This window comes from Stegodyphus dumicola, chromosome 5 (genome assembly GCF_044657685.1).
Source record: "Stegodyphus dumicola isolate Sdum_Otavi_A_Nest chromosome 5, ASM4465768v1".
Classification (NCBI taxonomy): Eukaryota; Metazoa; Arthropoda; class Arachnida; order Araneae; family Eresidae; genus Stegodyphus; species Stegodyphus dumicola.
In genome coordinates, this window is record NC_140772.1 from 52376384 (window position 1) to 52404231 (window position 27848).

General features: G+C 34.4%; 1 protein-coding gene across 4 annotated transcripts in view; it reads right to left on the reverse strand.

Annotated features, from left to right (window-relative positions):
* Nucleotides 1–27848, reverse strand: part of LOC118193475 (sodium-dependent proline transporter-like) — a 409418-nt gene that overhangs the window by 117316 nt on the left and 264254 nt on the right. The window contains exon 1 of one of the 4 annotated variants that reach the window (XM_085816657.1): nt 19892–19910. The exons of 2 other annotated variants lie outside the window; for them this stretch is intronic. Coding sequence is in view for 1 of the 2 variants with exons in the window: in XM_085816656.1 (XP_085672782.1) it covers nt 2850–2888 (39 nt within the window). In the remaining variant the exon portion in view is untranslated. Of the gene's footprint in view, nt 1–2849; nt 3107–19891; nt 19911–27848 lie in introns of those variants that run through there. One more of the 4 variants, XM_085816656.1, reaches the window with a different exon arrangement.

Sequence of the window (27848 nt, forward strand, 5' to 3'; positions counted from 1 at the left end):
ACTTCTGGGCTTGACGCTTCTTTGGGCTAAAAAAGGTTAGAAATAAGTAATTTACCCGTTTACCTGCATGATAGGTCTAGTTAAAAAAAAAAATAAAAAAAAAAAAAAAAACTAAAAAAACTTACTTAAAAAAGTGTTTACAGCTCATTTTACCTTACAAAAATATACTACCATTTTAATTATAATTTATTAATTTTCAATTCGAGTTTCTTTTATTTATGAATATTCACATATTTTAAAGGAATAATATAAGTTACAGTTGAGCAAATCTCTGTAGTACTGTTCATAAAAAATAAATATTTAAATAAAGTTCAATAAATAGAGAAAAGTGCTAACGATTTTAGAGCGTTAAATGGTTTAATTTTGAATCGATGTATTAATTAGCTTTATCTCAATAATTCTATTTAGTATTTTGTTACGATAAGCTTATAAGACATGCATGAGGCATTAGATGTCGTTAACCTAATTTACAATTTTAAAATATAAGGTTGGTTGGGTAAAGCCAGTCTAAGGGAACTCTGTCTAAGGAAAGGGATGCCTTCGCGGAGAACTATTTGAGGGAAACTGGCTCACAATCACGTTACACATGGGGAAAGCCACGAAAGCGCCCATGCATCCAGTCCGGATTCGAACCACGTTCCGAGCTGCCAGTGTTCTGCTTCTTTTCCGCTCGGTCGATGGTGGGCCATTTTAAAACACAGTTTATTTTTGCAAAAAGTTAAGTCGTATCTATCCATCGAAAATTGCATTGCTTAGCATTCCAAACTGAATTTTAATCCAAAAAGTTCAACAGATTAATTTTCTGAATCATTATGATTGAATAATGCCTCTTATATTTGTATACAAACTAATGTCTCTTATATTAGTATACAAACTAATGTCTCTTATATTAGTATACAAACTAATGTCTCTTATATTAGTATACAAACCAATAAGTATAATAATCAAACACACTAAATTCGAAACACACATGCAATTTAGTTCACATTTCGTAACAAAATTACATGACCAATACTAGTCAATCATAACTTCAAAAACCGAAATTTAATGTTTTCGCTTCAACAAATAAACGCTGCGAAACAAACACAAAATGCACCAAAATTAGAAATACTTAACCTTGAAATCCACATGCGAACAGTTTAGGATACGTGCCAACAGATGGCGCAGGTCTCGGTAAACACGGACGATAGTAACGTCTGGTAAGACGTCAACAAACAATGAAACGTGCTTTAGTGTATAAAAACACACGCTGTTTGAAATCATTAAAGTACAACTTAAATCATTTCAGATACATAAAGTATTTCGCATTTATTAAAATTTCTGCAAAGGAAAGGTTAATTTTTGAGCCGATTAACAGCGATGAGTAAGAACATTTAGGATATAGAGCACCACTTCGTATCGATCGGCGTCATGAGGAGAAAGTGATACAGCGGAAATCCGTGAGTCACAGAGACATAACAATAAAAAAAGGGAAATGCATTTTGCATCCTAAACAGCGTAAATAGAACAAAAACAATAACAAAAAAAAATATTCTTCTGTGACAAAAATTATTTAAGGCAACATTAAAAGATTGAACGAAATAAAAAAGCTAAACCTTTTCTTTACAATGAAAAACACAACTTCTATATATATGAAAAGATACTCTTAATATTTACATATTTTTTATTCTTTAAAAAACTATACCTACAAACTGGCAACAAAAGTCAATAATACAGTGAAATGTTGTTTAGTTCTATTCTTTATACTTCGTAATATTTTTAATATTAAGAACTACATCGATGATACAAAAGAAAGGGTTTAATAATATAATAAAATCTCTTATACTGCTTAAAAGAATTTAGAAAAGAAACATAAAATCATCAGAAATGTTAAAAAATAATCAAACACATAGGATGTTTATAATGATATTGAGATAATACCTAAATATGCCTAAAGTGTGTTAAAAAAAGCAAACGATTATAAAAGTAAATATAAATTAATAACTATTATTAATATTATAAGTTATTACATTTATTAATTTAAGGAAAATCGTTTCACAGAAAATATAATTTTCGGATATACTTTATATAATATATATATCGGTTTTTCTGAAATGGTTTATCTTAATTTTTTTTTAACATTTTCAGAATTCTACATTTATAGGATTTTTTCGAAATTTATTTGTTTGAATTTCAAGTTTTGTTCTTTGTGAAACCAAAAATTGAATTCATAAGAAATAAATTTCAAATAATCCTATAAATGGCAGACATGATTATATTTTTTAAAAAATTGTTTTGTTTTGTAATTATATGAATATATAAACAAAGTGTAGCAAAACCTTTAGAATTACTATTTCATAAAACGTGAATACTAATTCTGGTTCTTTATATTAAAAATATATACATATGATGTTGACAATTTTATTTTTTGTCACATCAGGATCAATTTTTCACCAATATTTCGTAAATTCTACAATTCTATGGAAAACAAACTCGTCTGAATCGATATTTAAAAAATTTTCTATCCGTATCGAAAAAAGAAATTAATACAAAAACTTCTAGCGTTAGTAAACAAACAAAAACACTGTAAACAGAAGGAATGTTTTAAAGTATGTTATTTTTGTTTGCAAAGACAAATCAAATATATAAAAGACTAAGGAAATAAATAAATAACGGTGTAAATATTTCACTTTAAAAACATAAAAAATAATCCGTTCAAATAATGAAATCATATATTACATTCTAAACTCATTTAAAATTCGCCATACCATATTGAGTAATAAAATAAAATTTACCTATCGGTTAGAAATACGAAATAGTACATAAAAATAAAATAAAGAGTAATCTAAATACATACAAAAAGAACTCACCTTAGTAAATTTAAATACTCTCGGTTTATGTGCATCCATGTTGCAACAAATATGTTCAACTGAAGTCCACACAACACGGCTTAGAAATGATCAACAAATATTTTTACCATTAAATCTCTGATATACAGCTGTTCGTGAAATAATCCAGGGCAAGGTGATTGCAAAGAATAATGTTTATATCCTTTTAGAGGATAAAAACACGTCCAGTTGTTTAGTCGCTTTCCACAACTCTAAATGAAAACGTTACACGACGCGCGCGCAACGCGAGGCTATGTTATTTATACAAGAGCGCGTTAAAATGGCAGACGTCTGGGCTGTCCACCAATGAGAACAAGTTTAGCTTCGGCGCCATTTCGCTGATTTGTCCGTTTTACGAGACAGGAATGGTGGCTTGTAGAGGTAGTATTTTTGGCACGTTTTTCATTCTAACCTCCTCTTTTCGCTTTTCCCCCTGCGCAAAATTTTTATCCGGAGGTGGTAAGGAGCTGACTAAGTTATTACGGTCATCTTCTCTTTGGCGAGAATTCAAATCTTAATGGAATTGACAAGGAAACGATTGATGAAAAAAAATGAAAATATTTGTAATTAAAGAAGATTTCACATTTCTTAACGCCAAAATAACATCAAATGCACTAACTTATATAAACAGTGTTTCCTTTTTGTTACTATTTTTTTCTCTTTAGTCCGTTTCAATCTTGTATTTATAAATAAACACCAATAATATATTTTAAGAAATTTTACAGCAATAAAATTTTCTCTTTAGTCCGTTTCAATCTTGTATTTATAAATAAACACCAATAATATATTTTAAGAAATTTTACAGCAATAAAAATTTTTAAATACTCGCTTTTTTAGAATAACGCTGATTTACCAGAAATAACAACAGCTACAACGTATTAACATCGTTATCATTTCACGAAACCAACATCATGTTTAGGTTTTTCATTAAAGTACTTTTATTTATTTGATTGTAATATTTTCCCATTGATTTAAATATGTCAAGAAGCAAGGCTTAAGTCCTTTTTCATTAAAATCATAAATTTATTAAAAGCTTTTATAAAAGAAAACATTATAAAAAACATTAAATTTATGATTTTTTCATTAAAATCATAAATTTATTAGAAGCTTTTATAAAAATCTATAAAAGAAAAATCTTAGACTAAAACTGCAACCTAAAGACATCAGATTGTAATCTTACATCCCAACGAGGAGTTTACCATTGAAAGTATCTATTTTTTTTTAATATGTCAAATATTAAAGTATAGAAAACAACATAAAAATTCTTAGAAATATTATTCTATTCCGGCTGCGTCACATATGGCGTTAGAAATATCTTTTACTAATTGCAACAAAGCTCAAACTATTATAAAAACTATTAGCTGCATATACCACAAATTAAATACACTTCCATTTACATCAACTATACACATTATTAAAAATGTCAAATAAAGATTTTATTACTAAAGAACTGTGTTTATTTTTATTACATCGTTTAGTTTCTCAATCTATAACAGATTGATTAAATTTGTAAGATAAATTAAAGATCCTATACTCTGCGATGTGGCATCAGTCTCGGAATCGGCTACGCACCAGAGCGCGTGGAAAGCAAGACTTTTTTTTTTGGGGGGGATGCAATGGTGACACATTGCTTTAAATCACTCAGTTGGCAAATCAGTAATAGACTGATTAAATTCGCTTTGCTGAATAGCAATACTCTGAGAATCCACTACGCCAGATGGCTCGAGGAAAATAAATTAAAGATTTTTCTCTTGTTATTCCGTATACTTCGAGCAAAGGCAAACCTTGCCGTATCAAGGAATGAAGGGATGTCTACGGATTTTATTTTGCCAGAATACAAACAAAACAAACAAACAAAAGCCTCTTTGGACTAAAACGAAAAATCTGAAAGGTTTCAGATTTTAAATTACGTCCAAAGGGGCATTTTTTTAACGTTTTGTGTGTTAGCTTTATTTATTAAATACCATGTTTTTTGCACTTAAACCATAAAATTCAATTCCACAGCAATGTCGCAAAATAATTTCAAAATGAGATTATCTTTAGAATTTTCGATACACAGTTCTGCGCGCTGGATATAAAACGGTTTTTATCTCCCCGTAGAAGCGTTGCCATTGCTCGCTTTTAAATCGTTGAGTATGTCAAGCAAAAAATTCATTAAAGTTTTACAAAATATGAAATTGATAATAAAACAAATTCCAAACTCGGGCTTTCAGATGCCCATATTCGCAGTAGGATTACGTCATTCAAAAATTCGATGGCTCTAGGTACCGTTGTTTTATCACAATGCGAGAAACATACATGCATTTATGCAGATTCTTCATTATTTAATTTCTTCAAATATAATGCAGGACTCATTTGGTGGCAACAATTTGAAAAGTGATGCGCCATTTATAGTGATTCAATGCAAAATCGCAAAACGAAAAAAATAGTCTTTCAGGGACAAAACCCTTCTGGACCAATAAATAAATGCCAGGCCATTGACTTTCTGAATCGTTGTAGCAGATTTAGCGTTACTTAGAATGTACCACTAGGAGACATTTGCAAATATCCATGCTTTTTCCGAGATTCGAACCCAGCCCATCCGTACAGCAGTCAGGGTGGCTGACCACTGTACAGGCTGAGCGGCATTTTGCCAGAATAGGAATTTACATGTTAAGTGAAAACAACAAACTTTTTTCGAGGTGTTACTAATTCAAATAATTAGTATAAGAATTCTTATTCTAATGAAAACAACGAATAAAATTTACTTAACTATTATCTTCTAGAAAGATTTTACTCATTACTTATCCACATGGATTATTTTCTTCGAGAATTCCTAGTTTTTCTTTAACGACTAGTTTCATAATTCACTAAATGACAAGGATAATAACAACAGAATCAAAATGACCATTATTTATGTGCCCTCCATGATAGTGGAATATCTTTCATTCAATGAACATAATAGCAGAATTTTAGAAGTTAAAATATGAAAATTTTATTCGACGAAAACAAAAATATGAGAACTGCTCTTGGAAGGATGAATTGGATTTCTGAAAGATTACTGAACTTAGAATGAAAGTTAAACCGTTGTAATACATCTTGGTTTATTATGTTACTTATTGTTGCTACAGATGTATTTAAAGACGTCGCAACAGACAGATGTATTTAAAGATTTCTGCATCAGCGGGCTTTCCCTTTTTGCCAATGTTTTAACTTTAGAAACATTAGAAGCAGTACGTACTTTTTTCGGGTATTTGTTTGGAGTTTTTTTCCATCCAACGAGTGATAGTTTTTCCTTTTCCGATTAATAACGTTGCTTATTTATTTTGCATTTAGAAATTTGAATACCACGTATTTCGCAACGTTTTTGAATTTTGGAATCTTGCGTAACGCTGCAATCAGATACCTCTTATCCAATTAATGAATAAGATTTCTATTAAGAACTGAACTTCTTAACTCACTTTCCCACACTTCTTCTGAATGCGTCACTTTCCGCTCCGCCTTGCATCCGCCAACATGCTCCTGCTGTTTGAGGTCTTCAAAGACATATTTAAGTTTATCGGTACCGATGTAATATTCTTTAAGAAAAAGGCGCAACTGCATCCATTTCATTTATGTGGCATTTATGGAAAAGGTGTGACACTCATGGATAAAAATGAATGACTAAATTTGGCCATGTCTGCGAATTTCTGTGTCTTTATGCATCTACCTACGCTACCAACTTTGCCAATTTATTACGCACACACACACATATAAATATATTTAAATTCGGAAACCAACTTTATATTTTTTTTAAATTACATTAATTTTAAAACTGTTATTGTATTTAATACATGTAAATTTTACGAAGCTAAAATAAAGGCAGTTTTTAACAGTTATGATAATTAATTACAAAGATGACTAGTAAGAATGTTTTTTCTTGTTCTGCTTATAGTTCACACATTAGATTGTAACAGAAAATGGAAACTTGAATTTGGAAATGCCAGAGATAGTTCGAGTTCCAAGCATTTCTCAAGTTAGGTATCTTAATTATGCAATTTACAGCAAGCTAATGCACTGAACTTTGAACAAGATGAAATCAAAACAAATGCTTAAAAGAGAATTTATGTGCACAAGCTGAGAGGGAAGTAATGATACGCAATAAATAACATTCTTCTTGTTATTACGCTTTCGAAACTGCTAATTTTAACTTCGCTCTCCCACATACAATGTTAATGCTTAACGTTTCACGTCTTTAAACACCCATCGGACGTCAGTCCAATGAAGTGGGTGACAGCCATTCCCGAAATAACTGAAGCCTTTAGCGCACGATCCCTAGAGGTGACTGAGAGAATCACTTCAGTCTGCTGTTTCCATCCGACACTTCAGTGGCACGTGGAAGAGTTTGCTTGAACTACATGTATCGAACAAACACTGTGAGAAAAATATAGGTGCCAAGTTTTAAACTATTTTGAAACTGTGGATGGTGAGTAACCGTTTTGATAGGCAAATTTATTAAAACAACAAAAAGAAACATAACAACAGCAAATACCGAATATTAATTAAGGTTGAAACATTAAATTCACGATTCTATTATTATCGTAAATAATTCCAGATTCGAAAACTCTAAAACGCATTCATTGTCATTCAAATCAGCTTAATACCCCTTAACATTTTAACTAAAAGCTTCGAAAGACTACTTTTATCAACAAACACCAGTGCGTAAGAGCGCGATTGTTGCAATTTTTATTGAAGAGCTACTCCATCGTCAGTCAGTATCACCTTCAAGTGACCTAATTTTCTGGACAGAATTAAGCATTTATTTTTACTATTTACCTATGTAAATTCTTGAGGTAATCATGAACCTTCTACACTTGCTTTGACTTAAAGATTTTGAAAAAACGCAAAGAATTTAAACTATCATTCATACATTTAAACTATCATATTTTCGTCAGTTTATATTGAGAAAATGAACCGCGCAATTTAAGATATTTAATCATAAATTTCATCTACTAAATGTCGCTTGTGTATGTGCTTAATAATTATAGCTTTTTTTGGGGGGGAAGCTGGTATTATATTTTTTTCAATTTAAGCACACTTGAAATTTTGCCTTAATTAAAAATTTTTAATACTAAAAGCCCCACCCCACCTTATTCTTATAGGAAAGATTCGAATAATACCTTTAAAAATTCAGATTTCGGAGGATTTAGGATTCATTCCGTTTCTAAGATTAATCGAAATCTCTAACATCGAATTGTAGTAAAAATCTGCTTAATCGAAACCCGTTTTCTCCAAAATGGTTGAAACGGATGGAATAAGATTGAATCAGTAAATTCGGAAGTATTCACCGTACTTTTTCAAAATCAGCTTTTGTCTAAGGTTCTAAGGTAATGTCTAAGGTAAATATGTTCTAAGGTTGTAAATTGTTCTCAGGTAAATATGTACTTCATAATGAAAACAAGCGAGCTTATTGCTTTGGATAAAAAAAAACTGTGATATTTCTGCGCAGAAGGTTAGGTTTTCATGTATTTACTGTCATCGATGGATTAAGTCATTAAATTTCTTGGCACAAACAGGATATCCTGAAAATGGATACAGCAACTTTTTGGCCATTCTACGAAAAAATATTTCAAATAACTACTACTGATGTTAATAATATCCGTTTTTAATACGATATTATTAATATAATTTTGTCTGAAATATTTACCTTTTTTTTCCTTTTATCTGTATTATATTACCTTTTTATCATGAATCATATCATGAATCATGAGCATAATCTTGAATTTAAACTAAAATAGTATTAATTCCGATCATGAGACATTAGTTTAGTACTTAAATACAAACCATAGCAACAAATTAAAAAATTCGACGATTTTTTCCTAAAAATACGTGCACTTCTTTTTAAAAATTAATGTTTGAGTTTAAGAGATTAATATTACTTTTAATTTTAAAAGAAAATATATTTAAAGTTATTTCCGTCGTAGAGTTCCTCACTTTTATTCTGCTAAATTAAATGTTGAGGAACCTAGTGAACTGTTAAGCAAATTATCCTTAGTTCAAAGACCAGAAATCGTAAACTCAAGAAGGGTTAATTACCTTTTATTCACTCAAAATAAGATGAACAGTCGGACTTACAACAAAGACCTCCACTCGGGCTTAATCTCTAAATTAAGAACTAACTATGAGTAACTAAGAGGTTTAGCCGAAGCTAACACAATTCTAACGTAGTTGGTCCGTAATCTAAACTAGCCGGCGAACTCCCAAAAGGCATGTTAATATACGGCCGAGTTTAACAGCAGTTAAGAGAGACTTAGCCCAAAGGCAAATGCGCAAAAGGCAAACGCGCGCTACTCAGGATTCCTAGCTCTCTCTCTCTCGAAGATGCTTTGATGCTTTGGTTGCATATTCTGGTTTACAGCGGGTTTTAATTCCGCTCTTGCCAGAGCTTATCACGGAATCCCACGAGGAGCCTCACACATAAGGGCTCATCAAATTGGTCCACCATAAAGGTGTGTACCTTAAGATAAAATACAATAAAAATAAGAAAGCATTAAGACGCATTGTCTCTGAAATCTCATTGGCGGATGAGGATGCGATGACAGAAGACTAGCATTGTCCTGTCAGGGGTGTGGCGGCAGTTCTGTGACTCCTGCTGAGCTATTGAAAGTTTTGAAGTCCAAAATTTGCAATAAAATTAATACGAAGGTTACACATGTCGATCTTGTCTCTGCGTGTTTCCGCTATATAAGCGCTATAGAAGACTAGCATTGTCCTATCAGGGGTGTGGCGGCAGTTCTGTGACTCCTGCTGAGCTATTGAAAGTTTTGAAGTCCAAAATTTGCAATAAAATTAATAGGAAGGATACACATGTTGATCTTATCTCTGCGTGTTTCCGCTATATAAGAGAAAAGTTGCAAATGGCCTATTATTCCTATCTTCTTCAAGTATTTCGTAAGCGAAAATATCTGCAAAGCCGGCGGACGTGTTCTGCGTAGCTTTATCATAAAATTTAGCTCTTACTCTGTGCAGAAAGTCAGAAACAAGTTCCATTTTCAGGTCAGCATGCAGATTTTTGTTTCTAAGTAATATGAAGCTGCGGTGATTTATCCTGAGAATCTTCTAATTACTTCAACTACTGCCTTCAGCGAGTGAAGTTCCATTGCTGTGAGCTCCTGTTCGGAAGCCTCTGAATTGAAATCATCGTGAGAATGCGGAATTTGCGTTTATTTTGTTTGTGAATATCTACTCTACAAGAAATGCTACAATGCTAATTGTGAATATAGTGTTCGTGAAATAGTGTTGTGTTTTGGTGTTTTATGTGTTTCCGGTGATTAAAAAGTTATATGGTGGTGTTTTCCAATATCTCTGGTTCCAGCGGTGCAATATTTGGATACCCTGATTAACTTTATGCTTCGGTTATAACGTCCTAAGTGCTATATCGTATATCATTCATATTAATCGATTATTGTGTTCATATTGAAAGGTTGGTTCTCAGAATTAATTCATATAAAACCAAAAATAACAACGGTAAGGCACTTTCTGGTTTTGCTGAAAATGCAATCAATGCAGAAGCAACAACAATTCAAGCTTTTATGGTATTTTCATTAGTTTCAAAATACAAAGAAATTATTGGACTGGTAAACATAGGCCTGGTAGACGTAATAAAGGCATCTTTGCAACGGTTGCAAAACAGTGGAGTTTCGCGGACATCTGGGCGTCTTAAAGATGACATATTGCAACATTTTGCAACGACATCCGCGACGAGTTTGCAACGTCGTTACTACGTTGCCGCGCTACTTGGGGGAAAATACAAAAAGCGGGGGGGGGGAATGCGTGGGCTAACAGTAATCATAACAGGTGATACCCCAATAGCAATGGGGAATTGTTTTATCAACAAAAGTACGTAATATAATTATAATAATTTGCCTAAATATTGCTAAATGATGAGTAAAAAGTAACTCATTCAAATTTAAAACTAAATCAAGTATATAACCTTCTGTTTCATAGTGGCTTCTACCGAAATATTAATTATAATGATTTAATTTATAAGGTTATTATTATTTTCCATTAATCAGTTATTTATAATTTTCACTTTATTATAGTAAGTATCTCCTTTAGGTATTCTCACCAGAAATGCATGTGAGTTAGAAAGTATTTAAGCTGAGGTTTTCGGATTGCAAGGATTGTAAGCCAGAGCGTGTTTCTGTCTCTCGAGACCACATTAATTTAGTTTCGCCATCTCGGTTACGTTTGTAATTATTCGGCTTTGCGTTACTTGCTGCCGACATTTACACAGTTACGCCGGTTAGAGTACTGTGAGCCAACTTCGGTTTAAATTTAATGGGGTAGTCTTTCACTACTAGTCTACGTTTTAAACTGAATTGGATTCTTACTTTAGTTGTATCACCATAAGTGGTGGTTGATTTCTGTAAGCACGAGAAAGGTATTTTGTTAAATAAAAAGATTGTTTTTAACTTTTCAAGTCTCTACAGTTGTTTCAGACACAGCGATAATTCGCTTAACGTCTATTAGAGTTTGGAACTAGCTTATGCGCCCAAAGAAAACTAATATAAATTTATATATCATCAGTACAATCAGTATTTTGGCAGAATAATTGATATTAGCTACGATTTCGCATGAGTATTTCGACAAAGAACGTTAATCTTAATTGGTGTAGATTTAGAAAAAAAAAAAAAAAAAAAAAAAACTCATTCGATTTCAAGGGCAAAATCTACGCCAAATGCAAAGTTGTTTCTTTACTAATTTTAAGTTTCACTTTGGCGAGCTTCTTTTCTGATTTAGGTTTGATTTGGCTTGTTTTATTTGATTATCACAAAGCACTCCAGGGCTATCTGCCTAAAGGTAGAGATGCTTTCGTGGAGGACTTTCTAAGAGTAACAGGTTTGTATCTACGTTACACAAGGAAAAAACCGCGAAAACGACCATGCAGCTATCCCGCTCGCGGGATTCGAACCTCGGACCGAATTACCAGTGTTCAGCGGCTTTACCACTCGACCACTGGTGGGCGTCTTTTCTGATTTAAAGAACCTGAATGCTGATTTAATTAATGAATAATGATTTTACGTGACCAAAGAATTTGTTCCCCGATTAAATTGCTTGAGATATAGCAGTTATTAATAGTATTTGTCTATTAATTATAATATGGGTTATTTCTCTTCCTTGCGTTCTTTTCACCTGTCTTTGGATTAGCCATGTTGTCGTCTCCGGTATAAACCCAGTTAATCGGGAGTTGATTGTATAATAATTAATTATATTTTATGTTTACCTTCTGAGTCAAAAACAGTATCATATCCCAAATGTCATTTTATTATTATACATTACATAATCAACCAGAGTTTGCAATTGCAAAAGAGAGAATAAAAAAAAAAAAAATCAGTCTCCAATGGAAGGTTGTTTTGTTTTCTTTTTGTTTCAAAATATGCGACTGAGAACGACAAATAAATACAAGCGAAACAAAGAGATTTTAACGCAGGTGAATTCATCGATTTTTTATTTTGTTTGAGAAAGCATAGTAGATTCTGTAATGTCAGTGCACAATGATTCGAAGTTTTCACTGAGAGTGCGAGATGAAATGAATCTGCTTTAGTCTTCTTCCTTTAGGACGAGACGAATTCTATAGTCCTTTAAGACGAATCTCTTTAATTCGAGACGAAGTGATACAACTTCCTTTAAGACAAGACGAATTTCTCCACACTGAACCTAAAAGATTTTCGAACCTCTCGGATCCTTTATACGAGAATATCACAAACAGCAAAAAATAAAACAAAATTATTTAGAATATTTAAAATAAAAAACAATTTGAAATCGACGTTTGATGAAATTTAGTTGCAAATTACAAAATTAAAATTTATGAAAACAGCTATTCGGCTACATTTATTAAGAAGATAAAAATGAAATTCAGTAATTGAAGTAACTAATTAGAATTCTTAAATCGTGCTATTAATTTTCTTACTATAATTCAACAAGAGGGAAAAACTGTGTAAGCACTACATGTTTTTTAAAAAAATTCAGAATCCTTTTAAATCGATACCATTGTAGAAGAAGGAAATTTCTTTCAAGAGTTCACATAGAAGATCACTAAAGTTTCCTGAAACAGTTTCAACAATACGAATTCTAATTCTAAAAGATCCTCGTATCTTTTGAATTTCTAATCGCTAACATTTGTCATGTAATAATAATTAATAATAATAATATATTAATAATTTTAATAAAAGAAAAAACAAAACTATTTAGGCCTGCATTTAATAAAAAAACAAATTCAGGAATACTGATTCAAGAATGCTGATTCCAGACAGCTTAAGCCTCCTCTCACAGCACATCTTCTAAATTTTTCCTAATGAATTAAGATCAAATATCCCGTATACTCATCCCGTATATTTCTCAGATAAAATTGCAGGCAATTGGCCTATTATTCATCAAGAAATTTAAGGCATGTTTGTTATGGGAATCAAAATTATGAAGCTCTTAAAAATACATTACATTATTAAATTAAGTAAGTCTATTAATGTACAATCAAAGCTTCATGATTCAGGATAATAATTCGAAATCTTTTGATTAATTTTACTTTTGAACTTTAAAGAAACAATCCACTCAATTTCACACTAGTATTCTTTGTTTCTTGTCCAGAAACAACTTCCATTCCTTAAGCTAAACCTTAAAAAATATTACTAATATTATAAAAATAGATTTATTTATTTTTGTTCCCTTTCCTGTCACTTTCATACCTTCAAAACAGCCTTCTACTACAAAAATATGCATATTAGATCTTAACAAAAAACAGAAAAAGGAAGCTTGCCATTATAATACGGTTAAATAGCCGAAGATTTCCACATCTATTTTTTGGCCTACGCATTTTTTGATGCAATTAATTATCTGTTACCTACCGTTGAATGCATTAGGATTGAAACTGTTGAGTGATTAATTTCCAAAGCTGAATTATTCGAGACCGATAAATCCAACTTGGCTTTCGGTAACTTAGATGAGCGAATTTAGAGATAATCTTAATTTATATTATTAGTAAGATATCCTTCTTGCTACTGCATTATAAAATCGAAGCTTATTAGTGTATCTTTTCATAACGATCACCTATAGAAGACAAACACCTCAGAATATGAGCAGCATTTTCTACAAACATAAATATTGTATTTCATATCATTGACAATCATGTCCTAATAAAGGCTGCCTCGTTTACAGTACACTATAATCATCTGAAATAACGGGTGATTGTCTTGCGGAATTTCAGTACAATTCCGTAGCTATACACGATAATTATATCAAATTGTGACGTATAAGTTGGCCAATTTAAGAAAAACGTATGTCAAATTTTCACTACGAGACTTAAATTTGATACGTAAATAAAACATTTGATACGCAAGTAAAACTTTAGCTTGTGATAAACTAAACTATGATTAACGGATTTCTTCTAGTCTTTGGATTAGAATAGGAGATTAAAATACAGCGCAACCTTTCATGGTGACCAACACTGATATATGAGGCCCTCTAAAAGCGACCAATGTTTCAAGAAATATAAATACATCACTGAATATCACCAACCGCTGCAATCTTCAAAGCGATCACATTCACAGAATACCATAATCCCTGGGAACAACAATTGGGATGAACATCTTACAAACTTCCTCTCTAATTCGTTTGTTGTACGATGAGCCATTTAATTTGTAGATTTAATTTAAACATACAAAAATAAATTACAACATACAAAATTTTAACATACATTTAAACATACAAAATTTTTATCTGTGTTTTATATATGATGATGTTTCGATTAAGTGTTGTAAGTAAAATGTTAATCTTAAAATTGTACCAGACACGATAACCATCTGGAATAAAGAGTTGTAATCTTACGGAAATTCACCGTAATTAATTGTTTATATATTGAGTATCTAATATTTAACTTACAATTATAAGTGATTTATAAAACATTAAGCTGTATTTTGTATATGTTGATTTTACGATTAATAGTTATAAATAGCATGTTGATGCTAAACTTAGTAACAAAATACTATAAATCATTCAGGAACAACGGTAAGACATTATACAGAATTTCACTACCATTAAGTTTTCAGAAGCAAATTCTGTAAACATCAAATTTGTAAGTTTTATTTATTTTATATTCAATCTATATACAATAATGACCTTGAAACGTTCAGTTATATTTTATATATTTTGATGTAACTATTAGTTACTCAATATATAATTCCGACGTTTAGTACAAAATTGTATTATACGAAGATGCTTCGTCATAGACTGAATGAAGTAATTTATTGTCTTCAACTTAAATAGCAAGACGTTTTAAGCAATGATTTTACAGAGTTACTGTTGTTTACTGCATGCATTTCATTTGAAATTATTAACTACAAAGGAACAGTCCCCACACTTCTTTGAATATATATTTCAAACGCAAGTTATAAATTCTTTTCATAGAATGCGGTGAAGTATACGGACCTCTAAGTTATCGCTGACATGTTTCGCCTAATCAAGAATGACTAGAAGTTCTGACGGTCGTATTATTTACAACCTAAGGCTTAATAAAACTGAATTCTGTGGTGACCATAACGTCTGAAATGTGTCATATCGTAGGTATTTACAATCTAGTATATGAAAGAAAATAATGCATTTTATCGTGACTGATACCACAAGTTCCGATTAATCTACAATAAAAGCCTCCCCAGTAAATGGTGAGGATATTCTGTCCATAATCATACGAAACGCCAAGCTACAAGCGCGGCCATTTTTGATCTCAGTTCATTGTCGAACAGGTTACGGTACTTTTGAGTAGCATTTGTTGAATGAAACAAAATTCGTTTTATTACTTATGCCTTGCATTTGTTAAATGTTCAAACAGTTTGATTAAATCAAACAGTGACTCAATCAGATATGAATTAGTGGAAATTCACCATCTTTTGCACTAATCACCACAAACAATGTTTTATAACTGCATTTAAATTGAATAATCGTAAATTTAACACATTTTTTGGCATCGGAAAAACAGCATTATGCTGAATCAACGCTAATCTGTGTAACATTAAAGGAGGTTTCGCGTATTGCGCTACCTGTAATACTACAGAGATATATAATTGTTTACAGTGAAGTGTTTTCATACACCTTTCTTCTAATTGACGCCATCATAACTATAATAAATCTTAAGTGTAAATTCAAACTAATATTGAACTCCGCCTTCTACAAGAATTCTTTTCCAACTAATCTGAATATTTCATGTTTATGAAGGTTTTTATCCAATTCTTTCGGTAAACAAATTTAGATAACGGGACTATGGAGAAATTTAGATAAGGGGATTATGGAGTAAGATATGATACAATAGTTATAGATGGACAATATGAGTTATATGCTTTAGGTTACTGTCCACATGAAGTAAAAAGACATGAACGAAATTTAGTTTACATACATTATGAAGATTTTCCTTAAAGATAATTCAAATACATCCTTTTCTTTATTGCATTCTATCTGGTTGCGTTTATAAATACGTACATGTAAACATACTCAGAGCAAAGGTACAATACGTAACCACAAGTTTGAGAATTTGAAGCCAGTTAAAAGGACACCAGCTCGAAATATAGGGTGGGCCAAATAAGATCTGCCAATTTTAAACACAAATAACTTTTATTATTTTTTTATGTAATAATTTTTTGGTAGGTTATAATTGAATTCTTGGAACCATTATGGAACCATACAGTACAAAACAACGCGTTAAAATTATCGAGTTTTTCTATTCTTGTCAATTGTTATGACGCAGCGTAAATACCGGCAATATTTTAATTCAAGTGTACTGTTTGGTGCGGTGTTATGGCCATACTTCTTCGAGAATGAGGATGGAACGCCGGAAATGATTTCCGGAGCTTCTTACAGAACAATGATTGGAAACATTTTGCTGCCAGTTGCGGAGCAGAATCCTTTTTTTTATAGGAATATTTAAAAGATAAAGTGTATGTTAATAAACCAGACACTATTAGACAGCTGAAGCAGAAAATTCGAGACGAAATACTGAGCCTTCAACGAGAAAAATTACGTAGTGTAATGGAAAACGCGTTAAAAAGAGGCAATCTCTGCATTGAGAAAAATGGTGGACATTTGTCTGATGTCATATTTCATACATAATTTTCCATAAAATATATTTAATGTATAAAAGAAATTAATCAAAATAAATGAGTTACAATTAAATAAATTACAAGAGTTATTCATGTTTAACATTAGTGGGTCTTATTTGGACTACCCTATATAATAAACAATAAATTGCATCAAAGGCAATTTTGTAAGAATTTCTGGACTTTTTGTAGTTCTAAAAAATCGCCATTATTTTAAATGTTACCATAAAAATAGAAAATGGAAACGGTCATCAAAGTGAAGAATTTTTGTACAAGTCTTAGTAGAAAGAATCTACGTATTGAAAGTAAACAAATAACTAACTGTTACGAAATGTACAGGCTCGGTGAAATAGCTTCCCCGCAAAGCAGTTTTAGGGTTGTCATAAAATGTAGAAAAAGGCAGAGTTGCCACATTTGGCGATAAATCGTCCATTTGGCAATACTTGCCGACAAAATTAGCGATGTGCCATGGACGGATGGAGAACTTTCTGTAACCTGTTTTGCCCAGAATGTTCTCGAACACAAGCCGAAAGCTATATAAACCCTGCTGGTCCGCAGTCAGTGAGTGTGCTTCATCGAGAGGGCGAGTGTGTATGCCTCGTCTGGCGAGCTGATAGTCAGTCATTGAGCGAGTGTCTCGAAGTCTAGCGCCCAATTGGTCGTCGAGTGCATCGAGAGAGTCTTTTGGTGCATCGCGAATTAGTGCATCTTCGTGTTTTGTTTTAGACTGTGCTGAGTCGAGAGCTATACTCTTGTGCATCGTCGAGTGCATGGCGTGGAGAGTCTCGAGAGTACGTGGAGTTCCGAGAACGACCAAGCAGAGTTGGGAGCTGTACTCGGGTGCTTTGCAGTGAAGCTGTCTCCACCGTTATAGCCTGATAGTTTGAAGGCTGTGTGGCTGATTGTGTCAGCGAGTGTATATTAGTTCTTCGACGACTGTTAAAAGTGTTTTGGAGCTGTTCTGATTGATATTGACTAATATTGGCTAAATGAAGTGTGTTTCGATACTTCATCAAGTGTCGTCGTTATTCACTCCAAATCCACACGAACCCCGTACGAACGTGAAGGAAGAAAATAACGTAACAATTGGTGTCAGAAAAAAAAAAAAAAAAAAGAGCAACATAACCATCAATTAAAGTGACCAGAGTTTTCCACAGACTATGCGGTTTGACGACTTTGAGGAAAAAAAAATTAAAGCATGATCTTATTATTCCAAGCAATTAATATTCTTAGATTTTATGTTTTTTAAGTTGCTGATTAGTTATGGTGAACCTAATTAGACCTCACGGCTCTAAATGATTTCTGTCTTTCATGAAGTTGTTTGCTTTAAAGATTAATATTATTGGTTCAATATCCAAGTTTATTTATAGTTTGAGAAGCATTGTCCACTATTAAATAAAAAAGATAATAAGAGTTTTATTATATAGAACATAGAAACTGTGCTCTGCAGTTTTTCTTAGTTAAGCATAATTCAGCTATCAGTGCTACATATATGTGCTATATGATTAAGAAGAAAAGTTCGCTTCATTTCACTCAGATTCAGTTTTATATTGAGATTACAGTAGAAATTTTAGAGTACTCTATATCTTTTTTAAAACAGTATTTCATAGGTATTTCATAGCCTCCCCTATCAAGTCCTGAATGGGAAGACAGCTGAATGCTGTAAGTTCGGCCCGAGTTCGATCGCAGGCAAACGAGATGCCAACATGATTGGTTTTCTCCATACATAACGTGAATGTGAGCCGACTTCTCTTGTCCTCCACGAAAGCATTCCTTCTCCTGGGCAGATAGCCCACGTGTACGTTGCCATATCCAAGTAAACTTACCTAGTTATTTCATTTTATTATCAGGTACTTATTCTTCATCAAAATACTTTCTTTCAGGAGTTAGGATTTCTTCTACCTGTTTACAATCCATAGTACATACAGTCAACTCCCAGTTAAATGGGTTGAGGACCAACCAAGCTTTGCCTAAAAAATTAAGTTTATTAATTATGGAACGAAGGAAAAATTACTATCACAGACCATCAGCGTTAAAAAAAATTGTCTACGGGATAAACGGAAAGGAAAAGAAAAATGCATAAGATAGCAACACTGATAGCAGATGATGTCGCAGAAATTGTAAGTTCTTTTTGTACTTAAAAGTAGACAGTATAATTAACACAAAACTGAATACATAAATAATGTTAATAACATTGTTCAAGTTCTCTTGTGAATATTGTTCTTTAATGCCATTTATCAGTCAGTTTCTTCATTTATGATTTTATTTATTCTTCCCAGATTTACAGTTGTTCTTTCCGTTTTGAATGGTAATTTAATTTACGTAACCAAATAAACTTAATCTTCATATTAAGCCGCTTGAAAACACAGAAAAAATGCTAATGGTACTTTTTGTTAATAATAAGGGTTATTCTTTTTTATGTGTTTTTAGTTTCTCTCGTATCAACCGTGAATTCGAGTTAACCTTGAACTTAATCACTAGTTAATCGAGGTTAATATTTTCAAAACGTCATCCATTTAAAATTCTTCGGATGTTTTAATTTGACTGTCGATTTTCCAATAGACAAGCATGATATGCAAATGAAAAGTTGAAATTTTTTTTAATAAACCAATCTTTTTGTACACTAGATATAACTAGAAGAAAAAATTATTTGATTATTGTAAACACTTCTGGATTCCACAAAAAACATCTTCATGGGCGTATAAGTGTTGCTAGTAAATATTAACATAATCCGAAGGCTATTTTACGAAACATATGCTGAAGCTACTATTTATCTCAATTCCTGATTACGGAATTGTAAATGTAAAAGAGTAACAAAATCTTAATTTACAAAACCACAAGTCAAGAAGAAAACGCAAGTAAAAAAACAAAAAATCCAAGTTAGTCAGCCTAGGGAGAAAAAAAGAAAGCGAAGAAAAAACGCACCGAAAAGCCTTCCGTTCAGTGTTTATCTTCATGGCGTTGCTCCAGCCAAGTGCCTTTTCTTTCTCCCCAAATCCTAAGTTTATTTATTAGACACAGGAAAAATCATTCAACTGGCCGAAACAGAGCAAAGAGAGCTTCCCAGCATGGTGTTAGAAAGAGCACGGGAGTCTGATGCAAAGGCGGCAAGTGGTTGCGTACGCGAAACGCAATCCTTGCGTCACTGGTATTCTCTCTATTTCGGTCATGCATCGAACTCGCGAATGTAAACAATCCGAAAAGCATTTCTTGAACGCTATGACATTTTCCTTTTTTAATTCCCTCCTCTTCTTCGCAATCCAGTAAGATTTACACGTCATCAAGCAAAACACAAATTCTTGCAGTACACCCGCCTACAGTGCGGTTAATCTTGCAAATCGAGTGCTTTTTAAAATTATTTATGATAAGTATGGAAATATATTCTCGGAAACAAGTACCTGAAACGCTTTCGAAATCATTTACACTGCGTGGCATTTCTACAAATATTTCTTGCAATTATGCATTTGAAGTCTCTCATTATTTTTCTAATCTTTAATCGTCAGGTAAGGCTTAAGACGTATACTGTTCGATCTCTTTTGCTTCTGCTACAGTAATACGCTCAAACCAGATATCAATTAAGCGCAAAGCAACCTTTAAATATTACGATTTCGTAGTTGCAACTCATGCTGCTATAGGACCACTCGTGGCTGCTCACTCTTGGTGAAAAGCACTCATTGATATAACAGTGTTTATGAGCAGCGGCGTGTCGAGACTGGACTAAAAGGACTAGACTAGTCGCTTAACGGTTTAGTAATAACATCTTCAGGTTAACATTCAAAAGCATCAAAAGGAACATAACTTTCCTCTTTTAAGAAGGCACGTCGGTAAACAGCCGTCGCGCAGATCGGATGCAGTCGAATTGTGTCGCTTTGCTTTGGTTTATTTAATTATGGTAAAGCAAGCAAAGGCTGCTTGCCTAAAGCGAGAGATGCCTTCGTGGAGCTTTTCTAAAGGAAACTGGCTCGTATCCACAAAGTTGTGTCGCCTCCTCTTACCTGGGAAAGACTAGCTGGTTTTAACCTTTTCTTTAGCCGCTTTAGGCTGCAACACGACTTAACAACTCGCAGAAGTCGTAAAAAATTTTAATTTTCTCATTATTCTTACAAGAGAAAGCATTTTTGCGATACGCGAAATTCAAAGTAAAATATATTGAAGCAGTAATTCTGAGTTTAAAATCTGGAGAGTGAAGATATAGGAAGAAAAAAGTTCTTAAATAAGAGGTCATTTAGAAGCATGCGCCAGGAAGCTGTAATGCCGTTTTTATGATAATGCTTTGATCAGCTGTCAGTTATTAAAATGCTATTGGCTCGATCGCCTGTTTGTTTTCATTTGTACAAACATGAAAGATCATAATTGTTTTCATTTGTACAAACATGAAAGATCATACATTAAGCGCCGCTTAATGTGATCATATTTGTTCACGGCTATTTTGATAAAATTAACCGAAAATACATACCTTCCAACATTTTAATTAGGAAAATGCAAAAGTTTGTTTATGAACTGTTTATAATGTTTTTGGAAATTATTTAACATATGCTACACCCCTAACACTCGCATCCCTCCCTGGAAGGCAACATGCCAGTGTAAAATTAAAAATTAAGCAAAGAAACAAACCTAATTTGGCACAGAGTAAAAACAAAATCTGCAGAAATTATTTTGCTCCTGGAGGAGAGGGACATGTGTCCGGCCTTCTCAAATCTGATAGAGATATTCAAAATCTACATCCAACTAAGGTTGCTTTTTCTGCCTAATTTTAAATGGTTGACTGAAATCAAAACCAAGCTTTTGCCGATTGAATCCCTTACTTGGCGACGCTTCTCTATAGTAGTTCCATTAGAGGTGGAAGTCTCTATTAATTCCGGAAATAAGTGATTTTATACAGTGAAATTAAAAGGAATTACAGCACTCCTTTGCGCGTGATCTCATAACAGCATGGCCGGCTATCAAGTAGGAGATCTCTGGTGCGATTCTCTGCGAGGATAAGTTTAATTATCAAGTCGCATAGCTTCGAAAAATCTATATATCTCTATAGTGACTCGCAATTAAAATGTAAGTGCTAATTCTGCAACATCTAAAATTTAGTCAAGTGGATGTCTTGCCTCTTTCCAGTCATCCTAAAGGGGGAGATCCAAGGAATTACCTCATTTCCTTGTGCGTGCTATCATGCCGTAAGTGAAAGTACGCTCAGTTAGCAACTGGACAATTTCTAGTTTGATTTCAGGTACGACACAGTTGTATTTCCTGTTTCGAAAATAATTCTAATGTCTCTATAATTTTAGCTGTCATCTAAGGGTACGCGGAATTAATGATTAAGCTCAATAATGTTAAAGCTTGTGTGTCTGTTTCTGTCGACAAATCGGCGAATTTTGCGAATTTTTCAGGCTATTACGAATTTGTGTACTGACATGGTGCCATGATAATTTCAAGGTTGATAAATATACATGAGCCAACGGTACTCTATCCTTTAATGCAATTAGGTCCTCGACAAGATATGAAACTCGGGTGAAAATAACTACGTTTCTAGTGTTAATAAGAAATAAAGTATCGTAAATTATAAAAATTAATATAATTTATAATAATAAAACAAATATATAGAGAAAAAGTCAAAATTTAATAATAAGTCAAAATGTTATAATAATGCATCGATATATTAACAGGAAGTTATATTTTAAGAATAATATAACTGGTGTATAAAATAATAAAAGATTAGAAAAACACTAAAGCAGTAAAACATCGCGTTAAGATATAAAAAAATAATTAAATGTTCATATTTCAAGAAAGCGAAGAAATATCAGAAACGCAGAAGACTAAACAGAAAAAAAATTTAAGTAATAAAAAGAAAAGATTAAAAGCAATGAAAATTACATAATTCAAAGAGTAATAGTGCAAAAATAATATAAAAATTAGTACACTTAAAGAATAAAAATATGCAATGATGTATAATAACGCATTAACATTACATTACATAGGTATGTTAAAAACAAAATTGCAATAAATCTGAGTAAACGAGCAAAATTAGTAAAATTTTAGAAAGGTGTAAAAAAAATTGAAATAAAATTAATGAAATTGTATAAAACTGCCAAAAAATGAAATAAAACTTGCAAAATTCATGAAAGTGTATAAAATTCAATGAAACAATTTTTCTAAATGTAAGGAAAAGTTTAAAAGAATTGATAACGAATAACGCGGAAACAAGACATTAAGAAACAGAAGTGCCAAGAAAAACTATTTGGCGAATAAACTTTACAAAATCGTGGCGACATTAAACTAACAATAATATGGCAACCATAGACTCATTTCCGCCAATCTCAAGGATGAAATAGGTGAAGAAATAATAATAGTAATAAATGACAGACGAAAAACACTACGTCCCCCCTCCGAAATCGAGCATTACACCAAGTCGACAACCTGATTTTTCTCCCCCTCCCTCCCATTCATTTCTAATTCATATCTACGTTTTTTTATTTACTTCATTTTTAATTTATTTTTTACCCACAGCAAAACCGATCAGTTACTAATTGCAATTCACTGTCGCCATATTGGCGTCACTATTTCATTTTTTTCTTAGTCTTTTTTTAATGTTTACAAACATTCGTTTTTTCCGCAGTTTCGTTCTCGACGATGATATGCGGAATAGGTTCGCGTGATAGGACTGTGATGGAATTCAGCGAAAGGAAAAAGAATTTAAAAAAATTCTCCCGCTCTTTTCTTCCTATCTGGGAGCAGACAAATATTTTCTTTCTGTTTCTTTTTTCTGTTCTACAGCTCCCGTTCTTTAATCACAGGGTTGCAAATACGTGGCCGGCGCCACTTTGCTGGGTGTGGATTCGTCTGCTATGCAAGAAAAATATTCCAAGACATATTTCCAGAATTTCTACTCTTCTCCCTCACCCCTCGAAGAAATCAATTAAAAGCAAAATTGGTGGTACCATACCTTTACATTTGGGATTGATCCGGATCCCCTAAATCCTAGAATTAACTAGCAATTTATGGCTCACGTACCTTTATATGATTTTCTGCGTGCAGTCTAGATGTCCATATTATGAAATTTCTAATTTTATATTTATTTCACAGAATTTATAGACGTCGGTTATAAAATAATCATAAAGCAAATTTTAAATTTAAAAAATAATTTTCGTAAATGACAAACACTTCTGTAACTCAGAAGACGAGGATATTGTGATCAGAAAAATAATTACAGGTAAAACACTTTAAAAATAACTTACATTATAAATTTTTAAAAAGTAAAATATACATATATATATATATATATATGATATTTTAATGCGTATTCGTGATGGCAGAGTGGCAAGACGGGAAAAAGATATTGATACCAAACCAAGTTCAGCTAATTACCACTTTTATTTCTAGGCACATTAGAATAATTCTGCGTGAACAATATACTTCTAGATCATAAGAAATTACAATATTTTCTTATACAGAGATTAACGGGGATACAATATCAGTTTAGAATAAGAGAAAGACAGGCAGAATAGCGTACAAGGGATGATCAAATGAAAAGGTACGAAACGACACGGTGGGTACAAATGTAGACTTTATTCAAAATATACACCATAGGACTGAGCGCAACGATCCCACTGATGAACAAGCCGCAGGATTCTTTGTTCCCAGAACTCCTGTGGCTGTGACGAGACCCAGTCCTTCACAGCGTCCTTGAGTACGTCGTCCGAGTTGAAGCACTTCTCTTTCAAGTGTTTCTTCAGTGCACCAAACACATGGAAATCGCAGGACGACATGTCCGGACTGTAGGATGGATGGCCCAACGTCTCCCACTTGAACATGGCCAGTTCCATGTGGGTGACTCTAGAGACATGTGGACGCGCGTTATCATGGAGCAGAACCACACCCTCCGTGAGCAGCCCTGGCCTTTTGTTCTTGATGGACCTGCTTAGGCGTCGAAGTGTCTCAGAGTACGTACACATGAGGTAATGGTTTTTCTGCGCTCGAGGAATTCCACAAATAGCGGGCCTTGAAAGTCGAAAAAGACGGTTAGCAACACCTTTGCCTTCTGACGGCACGGCTTTGAACTTTTTAAGGGGGAGGTGACGACGCATGCTTCCACTGCATGATGTCCCGCTTTGTTACTGGCTCGTAGTGATGGCACCAGGTCTCATCACCTGTGATAATCCGCTCCATGAAAGTAGGGTCTTCCTGATACCGAAACAGATGCTGCAGTTCCTTTTGCTGGTGGGTGAGCTGCTTCGGAACACAAGCGGCACACACCTTCCGATATCGCAACTTGTCGTGAACAATTGTCCACAATTGGTTCCATAGCTGACATCCACCTTCACCGCCAACCTTCGCAATGTGACACACCGATCACTTCTCACTAGGTCGCCCACCTTGTCGATGAGATCACTTATGATGACAGTGTTTGAACGACCTTACGCCTTACTCTTGTGTAAGGCCTACAGAACAATGGCCACTAGTGCAGCAGTGGTATTATCTGGTCTAATGCCACTGCACATACGCGCAGAAACTGAAGCTGCTTACGCTACTGTTATCCATTTAAAGAAGGAAGCTACCTTCTGCGGAAACACTTATAGTCCAGTTCAGTATGAGCATCCAAAGAATACCCTGGAGACGCACCCTGCGCACAAGGGAAGAAATATAAGGATTCACGTCAGCAGAAGTGGCGAGCAAATTACAATACAGGATCCACGGTACCCAATGCAGTACTATACAGATGGATCCAAGCTCGACGAGGGTACAGGTAGTGCCTTCGTCCTGTACCACGGAGGATGCAAGGAAATCGAGTGGAAGGGGCATCTTCAACCAATAAACAGTACATTCCAGGCTGAAGTCATAGCCATTACCACTGCGATTCAGCATGCAATTGACAGCGGGATCACCGATGCAATGCTGTTTACAAATAGCATGTCAACGCTATTCGCCTTAGTCAACCATAACCACACCTCCCCATTGGTAGCGGACCTCCAGAATATTCTACAATCACATCCTCAACTAATTGTAAATTTAATATGGACTAAGGCACACGTTAACAACGAGGGTAAGGAGACAGCTGACCAACTGGCAAAGGACGCAGCAAGCAACATAGCTGCACAGATGGTAACTATTCCAGCGCCACCCTCGTATCTCAAGAGAACTCTTAAGGAAAAAGGTCTGCAGAAGTGGCAAGCTGAATGGGAGACCTGTGATACGGGTCGCAGAACCAATTTATTTCTGCCTAGAGTGAAAATGGAGCGCCAATACTCCATACCTCCCATCACTAATTACATCTCGGGGCACGGGCCGTTTCCCACCTATTTTGAGCGATTTGGTATCTCTCATACAAGCTTGTGCGTCTGTGGGTCGCTCGGAACTCCAGACCATTACATCTTTGAATGCCCGCTCACGGAGGATAATCACCTCCACTTGCCAGCAGACAACCAAATAGCCTTCAAACGATTCATCGTTAATAACAAAGGCACAGTGAATACCATCTGCAGAATAATCAGCCAGATAACCGCCCTGGGGCAAGACCTATGCCAACCCCACTAATTCAGGGTCTTAAGTGAATGTAAGTACTCCTCTGCATCTAAGGAAATACAGTATCTTCCTTCTGCTAAGCGCACGTACCTTCTTTATTAATAGTATTTATGTGTCATGTCATGTATGTGTTATGTTAATATTTTTTTTTTCTTAAATGTGTAACCAGTATGTTATGTAACGTATACCTTGCAAACCTAAATCTGTAATACAATATAAATAGCCAACGTATCTCTCATCTGCCCCTGTATGGCAATGTAATAAATCTTTTAAGATCTCAATAAACCTCCGGTAGATAGGGGAGGGCGCGGGACATATGCCTGTTTACCTCTGTTAAACACCAGGCGTCCCCGTCCTCCGTCACCTGTCACCTGGCCTGGTCTCGCCCTCCCGGGGGTCGACGTAGAGAACTGTGCGAAGCTACTGGCTAGGATCTGTACCTAGGCAGTCTCGGCCACGGGGGATAAAATTTATGAACTTGGTGGTTCTGAAGCCCCTGGGAAAGGTCACTTATTGGCCGGCCTCGGGGACTGGCATGTCCTGAGCGGTGTGGAACCGTAGCCGGAGGGCTAGTTCCCCTCGGTTTGCTGGGTAACGGCCCACTGCGACGGGCTCGCCCATGCAACTGGCAGGAGCATCTTGACGACAGGTGCTGCTTGGTGTCTTATTCAGGTGGTGCGCTGCTCCCTTGGATGGGTAATAGTGGAGGTTGAACCTCCACAAAGTGCCCAAAGGGGGAGTGGACCCGTAATGTGATTGAGTTCACGAGGCGGGGCAGCCAAAATTGTTGTTATTGTTGTTGTTGTTGGCCTGCTCTCGGGTCATCACCCACACTCTCACGTCCTGCACGAAAACGGGCACTCCATTTTCTGACAGACTTGTCAGACACATTTCTCCCCATAAACTATCAGCATCCGGCGATGAATAGCTGCCGGTTTCTTACCTTCCGCTGTCAGAAATCGGATAACACATTGCTGCTCCTCAGTCGTCGAATTTTGCAACGCGAACGCCATCCTGTCCTCATACGGACAGCCACATCATTTGGACGCCGCTTTTGATAAGATCCTCTGCTCTCTCCTGCGCATGCGGGCGCTCGCGCGTGCTCCGATCCCAGTCACAGATTCCAATCGCATCCAGAGATGTCTCGCTACGTTCTCCCATGGCGGAATATGCAAATATTTAACTGTTACGTTTTTACGTCGTTTCGTACCTTTTCATTTGATCACCCTTTGTAGATTTGATAGTGTGGCAGGAGCTAGGAAAAGAGTGAGGTAATTTACCCTCGAGCGGTATTTATACCGAAGTAGATGTAACTGTAGAGACAAGCTATGATTGGTTAATTTTAGGGTGTTATGTAACATGGAAGGATCTC